Source organism: Nylanderia fulva, unplaced genomic scaffold (assembly GCF_048542155.1).
Source record: "Nylanderia fulva isolate GAGA-0341 unplaced genomic scaffold, ASM4854215v1 Scaffold284, whole genome shotgun sequence".
Taxonomy (NCBI): Eukaryota; Metazoa; Arthropoda; class Insecta; order Hymenoptera; family Formicidae; genus Nylanderia; species Nylanderia fulva.
In genome coordinates, this window is record NW_028190352.1 from 77,756 (window position 1) to 102,885 (window position 25,130).

The 25,130-nt window shown below is 38.2% G+C and overlaps 2 protein-coding genes across 2 annotated transcripts; both read right to left on the reverse strand.

The window, feature by feature from the left end:
• Positions 1-217: 217 nt before the first annotated feature.
• Positions 218-23,182, reverse strand: LOC146722710 (uncharacterized; the record flags this gene model as incomplete). Its single annotated transcript, XM_085483988.1, has 4 exons — positions 218-987; positions 19,582-19,650; positions 20,116-20,328; positions 23,122-23,182. Coding segments are annotated over 4 exons (561 nt in total), but the record flags the coding sequence as incomplete, so codon positions are not given.
• On the reverse strand, positions 5,284-6,898 carry LOC146722711 (uncharacterized). The gene is made up of 2 exons (XM_085483992.1): positions 6,594-6,898; positions 5,284-5,854 (listed from the first exon to the last, which is right to left on the reverse strand). The coding sequence occupies exons 1-2, from the start codon at positions 6,896-6,898 to the stop codon at positions 5,284-5,286; spliced, it is 876 nt and encodes a 291-aa protein (XP_085340118.1).
• Positions 23,183-25,130: the final 1,948 nt, after the last annotated feature.

A 25,130-nucleotide genomic window follows, 5' to 3' on the forward strand; every position in this document is an offset into this window, starting at 1 on the left:
GGACTCTGTCCTCGACTAAGGACAGTTCCAGCACCCATTGGTCTAAAACTAAGAGTACTGAGGCTATCTTCTTTTAGAAATAGTCCGCACTAACCTAAGTCCTCCAAAGAACATAAATATCTTCATCTGTTCGCTAAATGAGCATGTTGTAATAATAAAAAGCTATAAGTAAGATAAATATGTAACCTACTTATATGTAACATATTATCTATATATATATGTATATATATCATTTGTGATATAATAATTATTATATATAATATACATATTGTAATACAATAAATAATATTGTATATATAATAGAAAAGTACAGTTAGTCACCAAAATGTCCACAATACCGTCTTGTGTGTGTATCACGAAAAATAAATAAATTACAATAGAATAGCAGTCTTATGATACACAAGAGGTCATATGTATACATATATATTTGCAAATTAAATTCTTTTTCAAACTATTGTATTGTATTATACTTATATTTTATCGTTTTATATGTAGCATGCTATTATGCTTCTAAAACAAAAATAATATTTCAAAATAAACAAAACAAAAAATTCATAAAAAATTAAAAGCTACAATTATATTGTTTGCAACTTTCAATAACTTTCATTATCGGTGTAAATTTTGTCGAAAACTGACATCTTGAAAGAATATAAAATAAATTTGAAGTATTATGTTTGAAGTATTAATTAAATGATAAGAAAACATTTTTTAAAATATTATCTAATGAAATAAACAAGAATTCAAAGCAGTTGCAATTACCAGAATGACATTATTCATATTGTCGTAGATCTTTCTGTTTATTATGGATCCATGTTTTTATTTGCGGCGATGTCCGATTAAATAAACAACTATACTTCTTTTTAGTTTCTTGAATTTCTCGTAAAGACGGTAGCGTTAAATTTTTCATATGTGTGGAAAATGCTTGAAGTACTGTTTCTTTTTCTTTTTCTGTCCAACGCTGCCTTTTGGTTTTGCCATAAGGAGATGCTAGAAAAATATATATTATTACCATATATTATGAAAATAGTGCATACATATTGAAATTGATAAATGCCGAATTACTAGATGTGAATTAACCGAAATATTAAAAAATAAAATTAAAATTTTATATATTTTATATATTTTAGCTTTACATTTTATTAAAAATATAGTCATAAAAGAAAATATAAACAATATTTTTTAGCTTTACATTTTTTATTAAAAATTACTAAAATCATAAAAGAATAGCAAGAAAACGTATTTATATATACACTAAAAATGACAATATTTATTTTCAACTAAATGATTTTTTTTCTTTAGTAGCGATTAGTAGGTATACTAGGGGAGTTCTAACCCGGGGGCAATGAGGGGGGGTAAGGGGCGGGGGGGAATCGGGGGCGAGGGGGGTGACGTCACGAGGGGAGGGGGTCTTATCAGTAGATAAGCTTATCTTTTGTTTATAAACATATCAGATAACCTGATAAGGGGATCATGTTACCTGATAAGGGGATCATGTTACCTGATATGTTTATAAACAAGATAAGATAAGGGGATCATGTTACCTGATATGTTCATAAACAAGATAAGATAAGATAAGCGGCGTCTTTGTAAGGTATCAAAGATAAGATAAGCGGCGTCTTTGAGCGATATCTAAGTTTTCATAAACAAGATAAGATAAAAATTCTACGAATGGCTGCCGCCGTTTCAGGCTTGGATCGAGCGCCGACAATTGGATATCTAAATTTTCTCCGAAGATAAGATAAGATAATTCTGCGAATTATTAAGAACAAAAGGTTTGCCGACAATCAAGCGGGTTGATCCGTACAGGTTGCGACATGTTAATCCGATCCAACGTGTCGATCCGACGGGGTAAAATGAAATGGCGGCCTTATCTATGTATTTCTAAAAATTATCAGCGATATCTAAATTTTCTCTGAAAATCCAAGATAAGATATCGCACAAATATTTCTCGCGAATTAACAATTGCATCATCATCCCACGAACAAAGGGATGATCGGGATATATAATGAGGACCGATGCAGCTGCCGGGCCATAGTACCACTGGCGAGCGCACGCTTCATTCAGAATGTTTGTAATACTATCAAGTGCTTCCGACATTCTCAGTTTAAGTGCCGAACAGTTACAATATATTCCTAAGGGTGTTTTACTGCAAAAGTGTGGACAATTTGTAGAGCATTTGTAGGAAAAACTGCCGGAGCACATTAAGGTGGATCCTGAGGTTCAAACCTATCGACGCTGTCGTGAACATTACAATCAACCGTGGCAGGAAACGCACATTGACGGTCCAACACCCATGATCAGGGATTGCAGCGAATGTCAGCAAAAATAGGCTGAGGTTAAAAGTGTGAAAAAGTGATAGACATCGAAAAAATGGAGAGCACACCGCAAAATCATGCAGAGTGTCATGAGAAGGGGTGTTATAAGACTGCCGAGAGATGGTATAGACATCTCGAGGTATGCTGTCACAATGAAAAAAAAGATAACCCGTTTTGTAATAAACGTGAAGCGGCGACTTCAATTGTACAATATGTACGAAATCGCGAACTTGGTGTGCGAAAACCGCATACAAGAGATGTTGCCTATTTCCTGGAAACGCATGAAGACATTGTAAGAGTGGCTGGTGATTTATCTAAATGCACCAGAACGTCTAAGCGACACAAGCGAGTCGCATGTTATCAACGTCGATACAAAAATTGTGTCGATTATTTCACTGTGGACAACTATGATTTTGGCTACATGGACATGCCTTCACCATCGGTGTCATGCAAAACACAATCATCCGAAAATGATTCTGACCAAGAAATGGAGGAGGAGTCAGATAGGAGAGAACCGTCATCATCATCATCATCATCATCATCATTATCATCGCCAGATTTCTTGTCGGCAGCCTATTTATCTATTCTATGATAAAATAGGTGTACAACATATGTGATATTAACGTGTTCTGAGAGAGAGAGTAGATATGTCTTCGCGGAAGGTGTAAACATGTCGATAGACAACTACTGAGCAGCCGCTATTTTTGTTTCGTCGGAGATCATCTTTCGGAGATAATTGCATCATTGCATGAACAAAGGGATGACCGGGATATATAATGAGGACCGATGTCACTGCCGGGTCATAGTACGGTGACATTTCGGCGTAATAAGTGACTCGAGAATAAATTGTTTTTGTGATAAAAAATGGAGAAAGACAAAGAAGTAGTGATCTCCGACAATGAAGAGATGGAGGTGGTCGTCGTCCCTGATGACTAGATGGAGATCATAACCATCTCCGACGACGACAGCGACAGTGATGGTGCGATGTACGACCCTGTGTATGACAGGGAGGTGAACAACGTCCTGGATAACATTGAGGAGATGGAGGTCGATATCGTACCCATTGATGAAGACGGCGATGACGATGACGATGACGATGACGATGACGATGACGATGACGATGAAGATGAAGATGAAGATGAAGATGAAGATGAAGATGAAGATGGGTACGATAGTGACAACGCTGTCCGGGAGTCGTGCAGGTCCCGCATGTATGGCATACGCGCCACTGCATCCCTCGACGAGACAGCGAGGGTATGCACTGTGGCGTCGTATGTCATGGCATTCGTCGCACCATGGGAGATGATCAGGATCTGCTTTCGCTGTTTCGTGAGAAACAGGGGCAGATTCCTGAGCATCACAACCATCGAGGGACACACTACATCGCGGTACACAGCTGTACCCGAACTGCGTTGCGAGGATTGCCGGGAAAGACTATACGTGTTCTACCTGGCCAACGCTTGTCCCACATGTCAAGGACGTGAGTATATATATATATATATGTCAAAAAATATATATAAAATATTAATTTATTATATTTCTATGCACAGATGTCGAGTCTGATGACAGCGATGGGTGATGCGACCCCTTCTCTTACTGCCCCATCAGGGCTGTAAGTATATTAAAATACCAAAAAAAAAATCTATAAAATATTAAATTATTATTATTATTATATTTCTATGTGTAGATGCCACTACCTCGAGCCGCCACATCTCTCTCTCTCTCGCCGGCTCTCTCCGCTCACTCGCCGTCACCGTATTTATTTTATATTTTATATTTTATATTTTTTATATTTTTTATATTTTTATATTTTTTATATTTTATATTTTATATTTTTATATTTTTATTCTTTTATATTTTTATATTTTTTTATTTTACATATATTATTTTTTATTTTTTATTTACACACACAGTAGAGAGGGTTTGGAGTCGTTAAATACCGCGGAAGTGACGAACCGCGGGGTCCTCATCTCTACTGCAACACATGTACAAGTACACACACGCATACACACACACACATACACATACATATGAGGTGTAAATCCGACCGGCAACCTCCACGCGGTACACCTCGGGTAATGCCAATGCCGGCGGTAATATATTAAATAAGAATAAAAAAAAATATTAATAATATAATAAAATTTTATTAATTTAAAAAATGTTTCCCTTCTTCTTTCCTTATAGAAAAAATATGTAAAAACTAATGTAAAAAAAAATATGAATAAAAAAGTAATGAATAAAATATGTATTTTATTAAAATAAAAAAAATGTTTTTCCTCCTCTCCTTCACATCCCTCGCCGCCCGAGCCGCCGACTCTCTCCCGCAAAATCTCGCCGCCGCATCTCTCGCCGCAGGCCCGAGCCGCCAACTCTCTCTCGCAGCATCTCTCGCCGCAGGCCCGAGCCGCCGACTCTCTCTCGCAGCATCTCTCGCCGCAGGCCCGAGCCGCCGACTCTCTCTCGCAGCATCTCTCGCCGCAGGCCTGAGCCGCCGACTCTCTCTCGCAGCATCTCTCGCCGCCGCATCTCTCGCCGCCGCATCTCTCGCCGCAGGCCCGAGCCGCCGACTCTCTCGCCGCCGCGCGCTACCTCTCTCTCGCCGCCGCATCTCTCTTACTCTCGCGCGCTGTGTCTTCTCTCTCGAATGCGTGCTGAATCCAGGCTTGGATCTCTTTCTCTCTGTCTCTTAATGTCGCGTGCGCCTCTCTTACTCTCGCGCACTGCATCTTCTGTCTCTTAATGTCGCGTGCGCCTCGTAAGATAAAATTATCGATTCTGCCGCAGCATGGATGGTCTTATCTCGTAAGATAAAAATATCGATTTTTTTCTCGCTGAATGCAATGTCCTTGACACAATAATTATATCTCACAAAGTATGTAACGGGTGGCGCGCAAATAAAGTACACCATGATATATACATATAAGTATTTATTCATCTTATATTTAATACATAATTATATATAGTTTTATTACATATTAAAAACTAAAGCCACCAGCTCGCAATCGACAAGTTGGTGCATGTTGAAGGCATTGCTAGCGCGTATCGCATTCGACAATTCTCTCGCATTCGTTACAGTGGATGCAATATTGGAGAATTGAGTATATTTGATATCAACCGTTGCGACGAGCCTCGTCAAACGATCGAACATTATTTCAATACATGAATCGAGCTCGAACATACGATGTAACGTCGATTCGACCATCATCATGCGCACGTTCGCTGATTCGAGACTTATGAGCTTGGTGCCGTTTATCTTGTGAAATCGCACTGTTAGCGGCCCGACACTTATGCAATTATACACATCGTTGTTGGAGGAGGAGTCATTGTTCAGGTAATTGTGAATAGCGTGGCGTTGCTCGTAGAGTCCTTTCCACGTTTCAAGAGATAGTAATAGCTGTTTTCCCCGATGATCTCCTATGGCGATCTCCACGTAACTCGGCGGATCCATTCTGATGCCGATTTCGAGGAATTTGAATTCCGTTGCCGTCAATGCGTATCGTCTTCCAAGTATGCGAACCGCACGAGGCTCCAGCGAAACGCTGTAAAAATTAGATAAAAAAGATAAAATAAAATTAAAAATATAAAATATATAAAAGATACAAAAAAGTTATACTTACTCGTCGCATTTCTTCTCGCACATTTCTTCATGTCTCGGCATGTAGTAATTCATGCTGCTGCTGCTTCTTTGAACCGAAAGTATTAAAAAGTGAACCGTCAGTTAGAACGGTCGACGAAAGACTGATTGTATAATAAGGTACTAATAATCGAGTAACGGTCATTTTTAAAATATTAGGAGAAGGGGATTCTTAGAAATATATCTGGAGGGAAAGAACAAAGAGAAATATTTAAAATATTAGGAGAGGGGGATTCTTAGAAATATATCTGGAGGGAAAGACAAATTATTATAAGTAGTGGGGGTAAAAGAAATTCTTAGAAATACGATTGCGTGAGAAATTTTTAAAAGTAGTGGGGGTAAAAAGAATTCTTAGAAATATCTAGTTAGGAAAAATAACAAAGAGAATAGTATGTAAATAATATGTTTATTCAAAAAACGGATGATCGTCGCGATTAGCCGACCACCAATTGAATAATTTAAATACATTTTGTAACGCGCAATTTTTTACATGTTTATTACATCGTAGAGTATATGTGGGATCTAATTTATTTAATGCAGGCACATCTTCATATATGGCATCCAAGGTCTCAATCATGAAACCGCTGCACACATCGTCCACTATTTCGGCAAGCCACTCTCGCTTTTCGAGTCCTTTTACATACACGAGAGAGGACTCTTCTTTTTCTTCCTCCTCGTCTTGTTCATTTATGCCATTGATAGCTGCCGTGATCAAGCGCTGAGCCATGCAGTATGGAACATTTCCATCCTCCCATTGCAAGCGGTGATGATGCTGAGTTATCCATGAGGCCTGGCACCTTTCCGACTTTATAAGCACGCTCCACGGCACAGAGCATGCGAAGAAATAGTGCGACATGATATATCCTCTTCTCAGGATTGCCGCTTCCTTCACGATAAATCGCTTGTTTAGGATAAATCCTTGCAGGTCGACAAACGTTGGTGCGGACATGATCTCTTCGATGTGAGTCAGTCGAGAGGTATTACTTCACTAACATCAGACATCTCGCATCATCATCATGATTATGTATCCTCCTCCTCCCCTCTCTCACGCGCGTAGTTGTGTAAACAATTTTAGGTGATTTTGCGCACAACGTTGGTCAACGGGTTGTACTGGATCATGCGATCGTGCATGATGAGACAATATGCTGTGGTATTATTAGGTATATTTTCCTTACACTAAAATTCCAATCTCACATCCACCGTTGCGCTCTTGACCGATTCGTTTTGTCGAGAACAATCGATAATCACAAACGGACCGTTTTGTAAAAACCGTGTGATGGTGAGGCTCGGCTCGAGATACTCGTATCCGTAATAATTTTTGCAGAAACGCGCATACGTGTCATACAGAATCGACCATCTGTTTCTATCGAAATCCAGATTCATATCGTCGTACGGATAACATTCCGAGTTCAGATAGAGTTTCACGTTGGTTAATTTACAGTTGTCGAATCGACTCGTATCCTCGGACATGACGTTTTTCCGCCCTGTCTGCAGGGCAAAAATTACATATCGCGGCTTCTCCAGTTGAGTCGCGGTCTTAATGGCCCACGAATGCTTGGTCGTACGCTGCAATAGCGGAAATTCGTATAGATCCCACGAGCGGAAACCCATGCTGAGGTAACGTCCGCTTTCCAGAGCGCGCAGCATCGACAGCTTCTTAATCTCGCTCAACAACACGTGTGGCATTCGCCATTGTATCTTGAATATGTTGATCGCAGGCTCCAGTGCAGAATTTCCATACAGACAATTATTGTCGTTGCGCGCTCGTATTAGGATCAACTCATGACGCGCATTAATAACCACGCGTTTGTAATCCTCGCAAAATCCCAGCAACATTTGCAGCGGTACGCAAAAATTAAAGTATCCATTCACAGTAGTCGGGCTATCCCAGCCTGCATTTCGCATAATCACGCTTCTATCGGATGACATTGTTACATAGTTTTTTAGCAGACTTGTTATTCCCACATTCCTGTTGCGATCAATCTCCACACCATCGAGCTCATAGCGAATTTCGTCAAACATGAATGCGACGCAATTATTTCCCAGCATCACATTGGATCCCTCAACTGGATGAGTTATCCGCAGTTCACCCTCGATGTAGAGGAAACTCTCATACGGCAACGTATATAAATCCTGTTGTTGTATGAGTATTCTTATCTCGTTGCTGTATCCAAATGTTGTGTTGGCAAACGGGTTGTATGTGTGAGTCTTAATCTTGACGATGCGATCGTCAAAGACTGGCTCTTCCTCGATGTTGAGAATCTCAGTCATTGTTCAGATGGCGCGCACCGCAAATCCCAAAGATTGTAAAAACGCAACGTTTGACGAGGTGAGTCTCTTCTTCGTAGTTGATTTGATATTAGCGAATGATGTTGCTGCTGGCCTGATTGTGTTCTTCGTGTCTTTATTCAACACGAGCATCCGTCGCACGAGGGTGGCCCGCCGTCGTACGTGCAATCTAACTGTTATCTCTTCACCTCGAAAATCGAGCAATTGTCCCTCCTGATCAGTAACGCGTAACACTAAATCAGTAATGCTTCGTACGAAGACCGGCAGGTAAATGATCTGCGCCGGCATTTCCGATATCTTATATCCTGGTGGTACCCTCGGTGAAAATTCATGTATCGTGTGAACGAGTTTATCGTTGCTGTATGCACCCGCGGTCACGTTACACTCTATGCGGATAATGTTCACGTTGATAATATTAATCGCCATGTTCGATTTGTGCCATTTTCGCGGTTGCAGTATACGATTCGAGAATCCCAGCAGCGATCCAATGTTGTTGGGCATGCTAAAGTTTACTCTGTAGGCACACTTGATCTCGCTTCTCATCGTATTGTAATTAGCGCGGAGCACGATTGGGTAATCTTCATCGTCGACACCTTTATCACTAACAGCATTATGTTTTCGGGAAAGTGCGCGTTTCAAAAATTCATGTATCGCTTGCAGCTCGTACGATCCCTCGGGAATCGTAATTTCCGCATCGTCTGTGCCGTAGTAAAATTTATTATTCGAGGAATTCACATTCGATATAGTGTGATAAGTTTCAAAATCCGTCAGACCGAGCTCGTAGTCCGCGTCGCTCAAATCTATGGGCGGAAAGTAGGTCGCCGCGAGGACGCTACTCTTCCCAGTCAATGTTAGTGTTAGCGACATGTTGACAAAACTGAGTTAAATAACGCAATGTCAGTCTTTAAATTCGCGGCGAGAAATCTCGGAGAAACTGCAAGCACAATTGTCCACAGATACTCTGATCATACGTTTGATAAGAGGTGTAATTGTATTCCAATTTCGGCACGTTTAAATATCGCACCAATTCCTCGGGTGGTCGAAGATTGCCAAAACTGTCGAAATAGATTGCGCGATTTCCCCTTTTTGCATACGCCACCCAATGAGTGCCAGAACCGTCTGTGCTGTCCAGATTGACGATACCGCTCTCATTTTCTCGCGCGCCATTTATCGGTAAATTATTGCGCATAAATACACCTTTAAAATATGGAATGTGCATACGTTTTGCAAGTTATAGCAATTGCACATTTGTAGTTACACCTTGCGGCATTTTTAACGTTTTTTTGACGTTTTTTTTTTTCCTCGCTCCTCGTCCATATTTGTAAGGGGCGAGATACAGTCCGCGGCCTTCCATGGCGCGATTGTGGCGTAGTATCTCTTGCAACTGACGTTGCGCGGCTTTATTGTCGTTCACCGCTTTTGCTACGCCAGCCGCTCCGCCGACCAGGGATCCGAGCGCACCCAGCATTGGTAAAATCGGTAAAAATCCGCCTCGTTTCGCTGCCGAAAGTACCCTCCTCTTCGTCTTCCTCTTTTTCGTTTTCAAGCCCATGCCGAGCTTCGTCTTGGCCTTCATCACTGTCCAGACAACTGCGGCCGCGGCTCTCTCACCGAGACTCGAGTCTTTCGCGACGATGCGAGTTTTCGCTTTCTCGGCGAGTACCTTATCCGCCGCGTGTCTCTCGGTGAGTTCGCTGCTCCGAGAGTACGCTATATCGTGTTCACGGCACGCCGCGTCCAATGGGTTGACACCTTGATCACCTCTAGCCAATCGCTTTTCCAAACGAGTTTCCGGGCCGCAAAATTGATAACCGGGAATATGAAGCTCGACCGGAAGTGCGTTTATCGCACGATTTAATACACCTGTGCATATTTTCGTTGACATCCGTTGCATTCTTTAGACATTACTGAGCAAAGCGCGAGTCCGCGCAGCTATAAATAGGCGGACGTTGGAGGTCAAATCGGGAGTGAGAAAATGAAATTCGTGCGACAACCTCTGACGATACGAGTGATGAATTACGACGACAGAGTACGCTGCAGCGTGAACGAAGGTGTGCGCAAACACGGTACGATGCTACCGACAACTACGAGGTGTGTTCAAAAAGTATTGCGAATTTTGAATTTCTGCGGGTTACGTATATTTGATTATCGATTTTTTTGTGGTGTTATGTTGGTACTCATGTTTCTCATTTATGCCGACAAGTACGGCCATTTTGAATGTTCAGTTAATTTTTGACAGCTGCTTTGCTTGCACGTGTTTTGGCTCGTTTTCGATTTTTGCCTATTCCAAAAAATGGATCAAAAAATCTGTATCAAATTTTGTGTGAAAAACAAAATTAAGTGCGCGGACGCATTCCGAATGTTGACTGTGGCATATGGTGAAGCTACCTTGGACCGAAGCAACGTTTATCGGTGGTACAAAATGTTTTCCGAGGGCCGAGAAGATGTGAACGATGAAGAGCGTGCCGGACGCCCAAGCACGTCAACAACAGACAAAAACATTGATGAAGTGAAGAAAATAGTATTGGTCAATCGTCGAATCACCGTTAAAGTTGCTGAGGACCTAAACATATCGATTGGCTCGTGCCATTCGATTTTCACCAATGATTTGGACATGACACGGGTCGCCGCGAAATTCGTACCAAAATTGCTCAATTTCGACCAAAAACAGCATCGAATTTTTGGCCAAAAACAACACACTAATAATGCCGCAGCCACCGTATTCCCCAGATCTGGCCCCCTGTGACTTTTTCTTGTTCCCGAAACTGAAGAGGCCCATGAAAGGACGACGCTACGCTACGATTGAGGAGATAAAGACGGCATCGAAGGAGGAGCTGAACAAGATCACAAAAAATGATTTTTTGAAGTGCTTCGAGGATTGGAAAAAACGTTGGCACAAGTGTATAATATCTGGTGGGGATTACTTTGAAGGGGACAAAATAGATATTCATGAATAAATAAATAATTTTTGAAAAAACACAAAATTTGCGATACTTTTTGAACACACCTCGTATACGCGCGATCGTTTGCGGCCCCTCAAACTGCGGTAAAACCAACGTGTTGATAAGCCTGCTGGAAAGTCCGCACGGTATGCGTTTCGAGAACGTGTACGTATACTCGAAATCGCTGCAACAGCCGAAATATCGCTATTTGGAAGATTTATTGACACCGATTGACGAAATCGGCTACTTTACATTCTCCAATAACAGTGACGTCATTCCACCAAGCAAGGCATATCCAAATTCAATTTTTGTCTTTGATGACGTGGCATGCGACAAGCAAGATACAATAAGAGAGTACTTCTCAATGGGGCGCCACTCGAACATCGACTGCTTCTATTTCTGTCAGACATACGCGAGAATACCGAAACATCTTATACGCGACAACGCGAACCTGCTAATCCTATTTAAACAGGACGCCACCAATTTGAAGCACGTGTACAACGATCACGTGAATACCGACATGTCGTATGAGGATTTCAGTGAGTTATGTCGTACATGTTGGCAACAAAAGTATGGATTTCTAGTGATAGACAAGGACAGCTCGCTTACGAACGGGCGATACAGAAAAGGATTTAACGAGTTCGCGATACCGCAGAGCCATTAGTCGTCGACAGCACTCTCTAGAGTTTAGGATGGCTGATAATATTTGCGAGCGTGAAAAGGTTGCCAAGGAGATTGCGAAGACGGCCGAATCGATCCGCAAGAAACACCGCGCTCTGAAGACCGGAAAGATCGATGATGATATCGCCGTCAAGACTCACTTTAAACCTATTATCGAGCCGCTACAAAAGATTGTCGACAACGCGACGATTTCGGTGAAAAACGAGCCTAACACCGACGACGACGACGACGACGATGACGGTGTGAAGATCGAGACACGGTATGAGGGGGAGACACCGAAAAAGAGAAAACATAAAATTATCAAGCGATATAAAGAGGAGGAGGAGGCATTGAAAAAGAGAAAATATGATATTTCGAAGCCATTGGACGCTTCATTGCCGACAACATCTACACCGATAAGCGTACTACCTGTGATACCCAAAGCACTCGTAGACGAAAATGTTTTCGAAACCACGCGTAACCCGCCCGAAATATCCCTTCGACACTGGTTAAGATCGTCGGAAGGTCGACAAATGATGCGAAAGGATTGGGGGCCATTAGGACAAAAGTACATGGACGCTCTCCTCGGTGCTGATGAGAAGAAAGAAATTGATAATGTATACGGAGTCTACTTCGGCGAGAATGAAATGCAGCTCGACAGCAAGCGATTCGCGATTGACAAAGATGACAATATAATCATAGGCGGCACGCGGTACATTGGAACGCCCGGATTGTACGAGTTGATCTTCAAGAAAAGACCTAATTACCGGGATGACGATTTGCAAAAATACAAACACATATTATTGACGACAAACGTGCATAAACGCAATTTTGGTGCGCAAGGTCGTGTGAAGAGTAGCAAGGGGGACAAGTACAAATATATAATCGCACCGTTGACACGGGTGGAGAGCCCAAAATCTGGCACTGGAATGCCTCGCGCTATGACGCTAACCGACAATAAGATTGATTACGTGCACTGGGACAACCCCAACGAGCTAGTGGATCGCCTACGATTGCTCGACGCTTCGCACCAAGCCGGCAACAACGCGCACGACAACGAGATCCTGTCGATCATCGAGGAACTGCGGGAAGCGGGCATTATTATAAATTAAACAAGGGTTCCGACAATCTATTCAGTCCATCGCGTGACACTCTACAAAGCATTGCAAAAAATGTCTATCAATAAATTTGGATTATTCGAGAGGAGAATTGATACAACCGGCGATCATTGGCACACATTGATGAGAAGATGTGTGCGTAAAAACGCTCTATGTCGCGTCGCTACAGATTATGACGCGAGATCGCACAAGATTCGCCGTGTAGCGCAACCTGAGGCGGATACCGATGCCGTCAACAAATTGTACCTGGAAGAGTGCTTTAAAACATTGATGGTCCAACAGAAAGAGTTAGATGAGAAGCTGACTGCGTTAGAGAAGGATGTACGAGCGTTGGAGACTGCGATAAAAGAACTTTTGCGTGCACCAAACACTACCTCAGACACAGACATCTAATGAGCGGTTGGCTCAGAAACGTCTATCAAACAGTTGTGAAACGTCTAGAAGGGATTCTCGAGTGGTTACGATCGACGTGCTACCAAACAACAATGAGTGGTATCAGTGACCGACCCGGAAGCAGCAGCTGTGAACGACCTGGAAACGGTGGTGAACGCGACCGCTACGATCGAGGTTACGATCATGTCAAACAGGGTTGCGAACGAGGCTACGAACAAGTCCTTAAAGGTTACATACAAGGCTATCACCAACTCAGTAAGGGTTGCGAACAGGTCAGGGACGGTTACGATCGATTCAAAAGCGGCTGCGAACGGATCAGAAACGACTGTGAAAAAGGCTGCAAACGAGTCAAAGACGATTTTCGAATGGGTCAAGGACGGGAGTGAACAACGCTATAACGACTACCTAACCCGAAAGAACCCCGAAACAACATGGCACGAACGTGAACGAACCCCGAAAGAACCCCGAAACAACGTGAAAGAACCCCGAAACAACGTGAACGAACCCCGAAACAACGTGAAAGAACCCCGAAACAACGTGAACGAACCCCGAAACAACCTCGAAACAACGTGAACGAACCCCGAAACAACGTGAAAGAACCCCGAAACAACGTGAAAGAACCCCGAAACAACGTGAACGAACCCCGAAACAACGTGAACGAACCCCGAAACAACGTGAAAGAACCCCGAAACAACGTGAAAGAACCCCGAAACAACGTGAACGAACCCCGAAACAACGTGAAAGAACCCCGAAACAACGTGAACGAACGTGAAAGAACGAGAATGAATAGTGAAAATAACAACGAGCAACATAGTTTGGAGAGAAGGCAGTTGGTAAACGAGTTGCACACGTCAGCGAGAAAAAATTTCCCTCGAAGACATGTCATAGTGCGAGGATACGATGATCTGTGGCAAGCCGACATTGTCGAGATGCGTCCGTACTCCCGTTTCAACAGAGGCTTCAACAGAGGTTACCACTACATACTCACCGTCATCGATGTGTTGAGCAAGTATGCGTGGGCTGTACCACTCAAGAGTAAAGGAGGAAGCGAGACAGCTGACGCAATCGCTGAGATAATTCGAGACAGCAAGAGATGTCCGAAAAACATGCAAACCGATAACGGGAAGGAATTTTACAACGCCGATGTGCAACGACTTATGCGAAAACATGACATTAATCACTATTTGACATATTCGGTATTGAAGGCGTCGGTCGTCGAGCGATTCAATCGCACGCTAAAGAACGACATGTGGAAGATGTTTACGCTGAATGGCACTTACAAGTGGTTCGACATACTGCCACGCCTCGTATCAGATTACAACGGACGCAAGCATCGAACGATTGGTATGCGACCCGTCGACGTTACCCCCGCGATCGCCGAAAGACTCTTGGCTACCGTGTACAATCGTGTAAAAATCGCGGGCCCGGCAAAGTTCAAAGTAGGTGATCAGGTACGCGTCAGCGAGTACAAACAACTTTTCGAGAAAGGTTACACGCCAAATTGGACAACCGAGGTGTTTAAGATTGTTAAAGTGCAGCATACTAATCCCGTAACATATCTACTCGAGGATTATCGCAAGACATCTATCGCTGGAGCGTTTTACGAGCACAAGCTGCATCGCGCAAATTGTCCGGATGTGTACCTCGTAGAGAAAATACTGCGCAGGAGGGGTGACGAGGTTTACGTGAAATGGCTGGGATTCGACAGTTCGCACAACTCTTGGATACATAAAAACAATGTTATTTAATGTATTTTATTCAATCATTGTATAACATACTATATATTGTATACCATATATATATAAAATATATAACAAAAAATATATAAAATATATATACTTCTCATTAATACATCCTTACAATATAAATATAATAAATATAATAAATATAATTTACAACGGTATTCTATAATGTCCCCACGGCAAGGTGTCGGTCGACTCAGGTACGACATACCGTTTGTCGTCGTAGGGACTTAGTGTAGAGCAATTTTTGTCTTGCTGATGGTATACACTTTATGTAATTTCGATCTTATGCATGACTGCTGACGCGTCATTTCTATTTCATCATTAAGGAAACGCGTATAATCGTCGTTGTTATACTACGCGCTACGACGTTATTTTTGACACCTTTTGCCTTTTTAGTATCTTTTTTACCGTCCACCCGCAAAGCATACATTTTTGCTCTAAGCCCGACAAATTCGGTCATTATCGCGCCGTTATTCTCATCTTTCATCAGACCCGGCACTTTTTTATTTGCGAGTGGTATACCGTACGCATTATTCGCGGCGTAGTCGCTGGTATCGAATCGAGCGATATCGCGTTTCAAATTTTCATAGACATCTTGACATTTAATTTGATATATTAAACTGTCCGTGTCGGTGTACATTACTCTACAATTGTCACGATAGAGCGGTGACATGTATTCGTGATGAAATTCATAAAGACATACTTTTGATATGTCGAGTATGCACATGCCGACGTAGATTGGTTTGTAGATTTTAACTTCGAGTTTGCGTAATTTAATTGCAACTAATTTTTCCGAAAATATGCTAGTACTATGAAAATTTGGTTTCGCGATCTTTGCCTCCGCACCGTACCGTCCGTCCCATTTTGTTAATAATTTTACATCAACATGATTGCGCACATTTTCCATCGTCTTGCCAAATACCGCATTATTCATCAATTTATATAAATTTTTTTCAAAATCGTTTTTCGCATGTGTTCTAAACTGCGTGTTGAGTTGGATGTATTTTTGCAGCCACGCTGACTGCGTGAATTGTAGTATGTGGTATATTTTTGTTATGCGTAGCCCGTGGCGCGTGCACTGCTGTAGATTACGATAGTGTATCACATAGCGCTTCTTATCGCAAAGCGTTGCGAGGAGTTTATACTCCCTTGCCGAGCGGCTTATCGCGCGTCGGGCAAAACGGTAGGTCAATGTGCGCGTCATGAAGATGCCGCGGATACTTTAAATCTACTTCGAGAACATAGCCTATAGGCGAATCGAACGATGATACGTCAAAATTCGATATATCGTCGACCCACCGAAAATCGGCATACGGCAATGGTTGACACATTGCCCATCCGTACAAATTATTTACATCGAAATACATGAGGTACAATGAGAGTTTCGATGGGTCGTACGATTGCATGTACTTGTTATTAGCCTGTGCGTATCGGCCTGAACATTGACTAAGGCCGCCGCGTATATCCCGTTCGACAAACATAACCATGTCAATGTCTGTTAATAATTCAAATTTTATATTCGTATGTTTTAACATGGCGTCCCATGTATATCCGGGGAGAGTATAATAATACGCGGGATCGAGTCCGTAACTTTTTATACAACTATCGCGAAAATTCTCAAATATATCGGCCAATAACAAGACATCAATTTTTAAATATAAATCGCTATATTCGCCTAGCGTTCGAAGGGAGAATCGGCTCCAGACGGTCTCGGCGTGCGCGTAATCACTTTCAGATACTGTGTCGCCGGTTAAGGAACTGTAAAATGAGTCGCGCGGCGGTAAACATGTGTCTTGTAATCTGTCCACGCAGTCTATGTATTCGTACGGAAAGACGCCCTTCCGTGTCAATAAATTGAATTTTTCACTAGTTAAATTTTGATATTTTGAATGTAAAATTTTTAGTTTTTCTTTATCCAAAAATGACGCTAATTTGTCGAGACTAGCGCTGAGAAACTTGTACGAATCGATAAACCGTAATTTGATATAATTTTTCGAATTATTATGATCTCCATCTCGTCATCAGGGACGACGACCACCTCCATCTCTTCATCGTCGGAGATCACTACTTCTTTGTCTTTCTCCATTTTTTATCACAAAAACAATTTATTCTCGAGTCACTTATTACGCCGAAATGTCACCGTACTATGACCCGGCAGTGACATCGGTCCTCATTATATATCCCGGTCATCCCTTTGTTCATGCAATGATGCAATTATCTCCGAAAGATGATCTCCGACGAAACAAAAATAGCGGCTACTCAGTAGTTGTCTATCGACATGTTTACACCTTCCGCGAAGACATATCTACTCTCTCTCTCAGAACACGTTAATATCACATATGTTGTACACCTATTTTATCATAGAATAGATAAATAGGCTGCCGACAAGAAATCTGGCGATGATGATGATGATGATGATGATGATGATGATGATGACGGTTCTCTCCTATCTGACTCCTCCTCCATTTCTTGGTCAGAATCATTTTCGGATGATTGTGTTTTGCATGACACCGATAGTGAAGGCATGTCCATGTAGCCAAAATTATAGTTGTCCACAGTGAAATAATCGACACAATTTTTGTATCGACGTTGATAACATGCGACTCGCTTGTGTCGCTTAGACGTTCTGGTGCATTTAGATAAATCACCAGCCACTCTTACAATGTCTTCATGCGTTTCCAGGAAATAGGCAACATCTCTTGTATGCGGTTTTCGCACACCACGTTCGCGATTTCGTACATATTGTACAATTGAAGTCGCCGCTTCACGTTTATTACAAAACGGGTTATCTTTTTTTTCATTGTGACAGCATACCTCGAGATGTCTATACCATCTCTCGGCAGTCTTATAACACCCCTTCTCATGACACTCTGCATGATTTTGCGGTGTGCTCTCCATTTTTTCGATGTCTATCACTTTTTCACACTTTTAACCTCAGCCTATTTTCGCTGACATTCGCTGCAATCCCTGATCATGGGTGTCGGACCGTCAATGTGCGTTTCCTGCCACGGTTGATTGTAATGTTCACGACAGCGTCGATAGGTTTGAACCTCAGGATCCACCTTAATGTGCTCCGGCAGTTTTTCCCACAAATGCTCTACAAATTGTCCACACTTTTGCAGTAAAACACTCTTAGGAATATATTGTAACTGTTCGGCACTTAAACTGAGAATGTCGGAAGCACTTGATAGTATTACAAACATTCTGAATGAAGCGTGCGCTCGCCAGTGGTACTATGGCCCGGTAGCTGCATCGGTCCTCATTATATATCCCGATCATCCCTTTGTTCGTGGGATGATGATGCAATTGTTAATTCGCGAGAAATATTTGTGCGATATCTTATCTTGGATTTTCAGAGAAAATTTAGATATCGCTGATAATTCTTAGAAATACATAGATAAGGCCGCCATTTCATTTTACCCCGTCGGATCGACACGTCGGATCGGATTAACATGTCGCAACCTGTACGGATCAACCCGCTTGATTGTCGGCAAACCTTTTGTTCTTAATAATTCCCAGAATTATCTTATCTTATCTTCGGAGAAAATTTAGATATCGCTGATAATTCTTAGAAATACATAGATAAGGCCGCTATTTCATTTCACCCCGTCGGATCGACACGTCGGATCGGATTAACATGTCGCAACCTGTACGGATCAACCCGCTTGATTGTCGGCAAACCTTTTGTTCTTAATAATTCGCAGAATTATCTTATCTTATCTTTGGAGAAAATTTAGATATCCAATTGTCGGCGCTCGATCCAAGCCTGAAACGGCGGCAGCCATTCGTAGAATTTTTATCTTATCTTGTTTATGAAAACTTAGATATCGCTCAAAGACGCCGCTTATCTTATCTTTGATACCTTACAAAGACGCCGCTTATCTTATCTTATCTTGTTTATGAACATATCAGGTAACATGATCCCCTTATCTTATCTTGTTTATAAACATATCAGGTAACATGATCCCCTTATCAGGTAACATGATCCCCTTATCAGGTTATCTGATATGTTTATAAACAAAAGATAAGCTTATCTACTGATAAGACCCCCTCCCCCGCGTGACGTCACCCCCCTCGCCCCCGATTCCCCCCCGCCCCTCACCCCCCCTCATTGCCCCCGGGTTAGAACTCCCCTAGTATACCTACTGCGATTATTTTTACATAAAATAATTCTGAATTTTAACTATTGCTTATCAAAGAAATTAAGAAAAATGATATTGATTAAACATTGCAATTATTTAGTAATATGTACTTTGTAATATGTAGCAATTAATATATGTAACAAACACCATTATGAATAACTTTATTAAATATTTTATAACATTCAAGAGAGAGAATCTTTGAAACATTTTTAAAAATATTAAACTAAAGAGACAGTGTTTTCAAGAAATACTTATAAAATCATCAAATATTGATCTAATATTCTTGTTGTATAACTTACACAATGAAAATATGAATTTTAATAAATCAATGCGAAATACTTACTGGATCTTTTCCGTTTATTTTTTGGTTTCTCATTTATTATATTATTGGATGTATTATGTGAAGATATATCTGAAATAAACAAATTTTCAGCATTAAAAATAAATACGTTTCAAATAAACATACGCAAGGTGAAAAATTGAACTTGTTACAATCGAATTTCATATATATATAATCACTAATTCAATAAAAATTTCTGTACTAATTTAATAAAAAAGAAAGAGCTAATTTAAGATAATGTATATTAATAATGTATTAAAAATGTATTATCGCAAGCAATAAAAAATTCAAAATATATCATAAACACTGCTAAAAGATGTTTACATTCATAGATTACTAGAACGTCTTTTGAATGTTTTTGTTTTTCGGACTTTTTTGCTGCCTAAGAAGACGTTATTAAATCATGTTTGTGTGCTAGTCTATCGAATAAATATTTTTATATTTCAATGTCAAAAAAAATGTAATATCTTTAATTTTTCACCTAGTATTTCTTATTAAGTAAAAATAGAAAATTAGTTTAAATTTCTATATATTTACTTAAAGATAAATTTTCTTCATTTATGTGCGTCATCATCATTGCGTCGTTATTATTTTCATCATCTAGATTATTATTTTCATCTTCGAGTTCGCTGTCTGATGAAGATTCTTTCAAATCTTGTATATTACCTTGGACCGCCTCTAAATATTGTGATATTTTAAGAATATCCCTGCTTGCAAGCGGTTGTCTATAGTGTTCTCGATGTATTTTTTCTGCATGTCCCATGAATGTAGACAAATCGGAAACATCGATATCATTAAGATTCAATTGTATGCAATGAGTTGCCACGTGTTTCCTTAAAATCGTACCGCGTAAACTTGATGATTCAATTGCATTGCATTCTTGCGCAAATTTGCGCATTAATATGCAGGCTCTAAGATATCTATATCTATTTTTGTTATAACCAGGTAATCCAAAGACGTATGGATTTTTCTGCGTTACTTCAGCTTCTTTACGAAATTGTAAAATCAGATTAACACATTTAAGTAGCTCATTCGTTAATAACACAGGTACGGTACGCCCTAATTTCCCTCTAATGCAAAATCGACTATAATTTTCTGCTATTCTTCGGTTCTTCTCTGATAATAATGCATATATATCGCAATACATGTTTTTATTTATACTTTCGTGATTTTTAAAATCTTCGATAAGTATTCGCTCTATTTCTCCCGCTCGTCGTCTATTGAATACGTGAAATGATGTTAACGTTACCTCTGTTAAAGAGATCCAATTTTTGTAAGAAAAAGATTTTTCTAATGCCTCATAGGCCTCTTTTCTTACTTTTTCCAAATGTTGATACAATGTTTGAATATCTTGCATTAACGGTAGGTTCACTTTTTTGCGTCTTTTGTAAGCTGATTGTGTTTCAATGACAGTTTTGTTGACTGTTGTTCCAATGTCTACAACTAATAATTTTAGAAAATCTTTTACTAATTTCTTTTTCTCTGAATCATTTGCCTTTATGTATTCTGTAATAAGTAGATTTCCCACATGTTTAAGCAATGTTGATAAATTAGCCGCTACCGCTGGAGTTTTGTAAATATTTTCTTCATTATTGTAACCTGCTACAATATTAATTGCAGAAATGCAATCATCGTATACTTTTGGATGATAGAGTGACTTGAAATCTTTAATAGTTGTATTTATTTTCTTCAATGCTAATAGGAATCGACCAAGAACGCGCAACCTTGCACGTATCATATCGTGCTGGTGTTGTGTTTTATATTTAATACATAACTTATTTGCATATAATATTAACAATTTATCATATCGTATAATTCTTGTTACTTCATCGTCTCTCATTACTGGAAATACAATTTTCTTTAACGTTTCACTTGCCAAATGATGAATTCTGCAAGCCACTTTTCTGCCCATAATCATGATGCATTTATTTTTACTAAAATCTTTTTTAAAGCAATTTCGAGAATGATGCCGTATGGTTTGTTTTGCAAAAAAACCTTGGCATTTTCCACATGCTATAAAGTCTGTAGCAACTTTATTGTGTTTTTCATTGGGACGTCTGCATACAATAAGTTTTCCATTATTAGCTTCTGAGTTTATGTTAAACTGAAAATTTCCTTTTTTTCTAATAATATCTATTATTTTTTTCCGTTCCGGATTGCCTTTAGCTAATAGGGCGAATTTTTTAACTTCAGGTTCATCACGATGTACAGTTTCCAAATGACGCGGAAGTTGCGTTTGCAATTTCAAGCAATAGAAACAGTAGTTTTTTTTTATAGTTTTAGCATTAGACATTTCTACATACATATCTTCGTCGTTGCACGCAGTACTATTTTCTATCGAGACATCTGTATTCGATACTGAAGACGCAGTTGTATTTAATTTCTCCTCTAAAACTAATTTCTTTTTCTGTTGTGATTCGTTATGTTCCAATAAATGTAGTTCATCTTCAGATGGCAAATATTCCGAATCACTGCTATTTTCTTTATCATTATTAATATCTAAAGTATAAAAGAAAATATAAAAGAACATTAAGTGAAAACATGCATTAACATATAACTGTAATGTCTTTGATTTTGATGCATTTTATAATATTTGCTTATATTTTTATCTTCTATTTCTCAAGATATGTTAAATGAACATAGTAAATCTTAATTCAAGAAATGTGTGGATCTTTTAAAATGCGATATCCTATATTATTTAATATAAATATGTGTAAATATACAATGTCCCAAAAGTTCTGCCATAGTCAAATATCTTGAAAACAAATACTTCAAAAAAATATTTAATAAAAGTTATAGGGCTTTATGTAATGCATTAAATATAAAATCTCTTGTAAAATATTTAGTTTTCGATAATCTTTAATACTTTATTACTTTTATGCATAAAATAATTAGACATATCAATTGATGTAAAGAAAACAGTTTTGAGGTTATTTTGAAGAAAATATATTATAATTTGCAACTTTCATACATCACTTAAAGCCTTATAATTTTTATTTGAAATATTTTCTCAAAAAGCTTTTATTTTCCAAATGTTTAATTGTTGCAGAATTTTTAAGACATCCTGTACGAGAAACTGCAAAAAAAAACAAGAATAACTTTCGATATTTACATAAGTATATTTTAGTATTATTCAAAATATAACACGTATAACAACTGTTTAAAACATAACTTTCAATCAGGATATTTATTTTTATATTATGCATCAAGACCAGTCATGACAGTTGTAATCCAAATAACTTGTCATTATTTCGTGAGAAAGTTGGTTGTCACTATGCTACTGTACATAGAAATTGATTGTATATGCGTATATATGACAAAATCTTTGGTTTTTAAAAATATTTAAAAAATATTAAATGATTCTTGTATCAATTATTTGTAATTCTATTAGCTTAAAAACGACCATTATGATGAATAATTTCGCGAGCGGTATATCATAATAATTACTCATTGAAAAAGAATTAAAGCATAAACATATCTAACTTATCTAAAAAAAATACATATGACTAATTTTTAAAAAAGCACATGTATAAATCTACATACCATCCAATGCAGGTAATACTGGGGCTGGTACTGAAGATAATACTGGATTTATGTTCTCTTTATTGGATATTGCACTCTCTTTATCTGTCGTTGCAGTTTGAATAGGAGATACGCATATATCTGATGTATCTATTAAATTTTGTAAAAAAAAATTATCAAATTGAAAAACTATTAAAATTAATAATAGCATATGAGAAATATATTAAAAGTACATAATAATACGCCGCACAGTTGTAAACAAAAATTTAATATGTTAGTAATTATATTTTATTGCACATATTTTTACTAATATATAAATATATATATATTCACTCATAATTTTTTAAATCTTTATCATTACATCACAATATTACTGTAATTTAAAATAACTCTTTAATATAGCATAACAAAACATTAGCTATTTAATTAATTGTATATACAAGATATTACAGGGTGTCCCATTTTATCAATCATTTTCAAAAACTTTTTTATTTTGGCTTGTACAACAAAATGTGCTTTCAACAAGTTATTTGATTTTTAGAGAAATAGAAAATAGCGCTGACTTTTTTCTAAAAGGTGCTTTTCAAAGTTTGTATTAAAGATAATTTGTTTTTTAAAATGGAATTACTATATTTTTTTACATAAATCGATATCTTGCAATTTTCAACATAAAAAATTATAAGGGTAAGATGGTTTACGAGATATTTTATACTTTAATTTGACATAATCTTACATAAACTATGAAATATTTAGTAAAATATTTATTTTTTGATGATCTTATCTCAATACTTTTGCACAAAATAATGAGAGAAATTAATTGGTATAAAGAAAGCGTATAGTTGTTTTCAAGAAAAAGTATGTAAATTACAATTAGCAGCTGCATACGTTTTCTTACAAACTGTATTTTTTTTACATCAGCTGATTTCTGTCATTATTTTATGCACAAAATTATTAAGATAAAATTGCCTAAAAAAGAATATCTTATGAAATATTTTATAGTTTATATAAAACTATGTCAAATTTAAGTATAAAGAATTTCGTATACTATTCGTAAACTTTTTAACCATCTTACGCTTACAACTTTTTATGCCAAAATTCCGAGGAATTAATTTGTATAAAAGAATATATAATTCTATATATATACATATATATATATATATATATATATATATACAAGAACATAAATGACTTTTAAATTAACTTGAGAAGGGCCTTTTAGATAAAAATCAGTAGCGTCATTTTCTGCCTCCCTTCAAATTAAGAAACAATTTTTATTTGAAATATTTTGTGTAATCAAAAATAAAAAAGCTTTGAGGAATGATCAATTAAAATGGGAGACTATAAATCTAAACTTAATTAATAAATATATTAAAAAGTTTGTGCAAAATATTTTGATAGTAACAATTAAAGTTCTCATTTTTTGTTTACAAATAAACATGCTACATTTGTTAATTGTTTCTTGTATAATAATTACGGTAAATATGGTATAATTGGGAATAATTTAATAACATACCAAAATCACGAAAAGATAATTTTTTAACACAGTCATCAAAATTATCAGATGTGACGTCATAAGACATATCTGAAAATAAAAATTATAAATACAATAAAAATAAATATTACGATTATATAATATAGAAAATAATATATTTTCTACATATAGGATGTCTAATTTTAGTCGGTGATTTTAATTAATATAATTAACTTCTTGGGAATCGCAATTAATATACAGGATAATATCCCATTTATAAATTTACAGTACTATATTTCACAAACCAATGATTTTATTGACAAATGTTTCAAATAAAAGTTGTATGGTTTTAAGCGGGACATAAAATGGTGTCAATGATTTGATCTTGACTGAAGTTGTTTGAAGATCACCTTTAATTTCTTAGATGAAACCAGTATATTTTTTCACGTGAGTCGATTTTTCACAATATTCTGCATAAAATGTTGTAAAAATAAGCTGATCAAAAAGTAAATATACTTTACGCGATATTTTATACTGTAGTTTGATAAAATTGTAACTA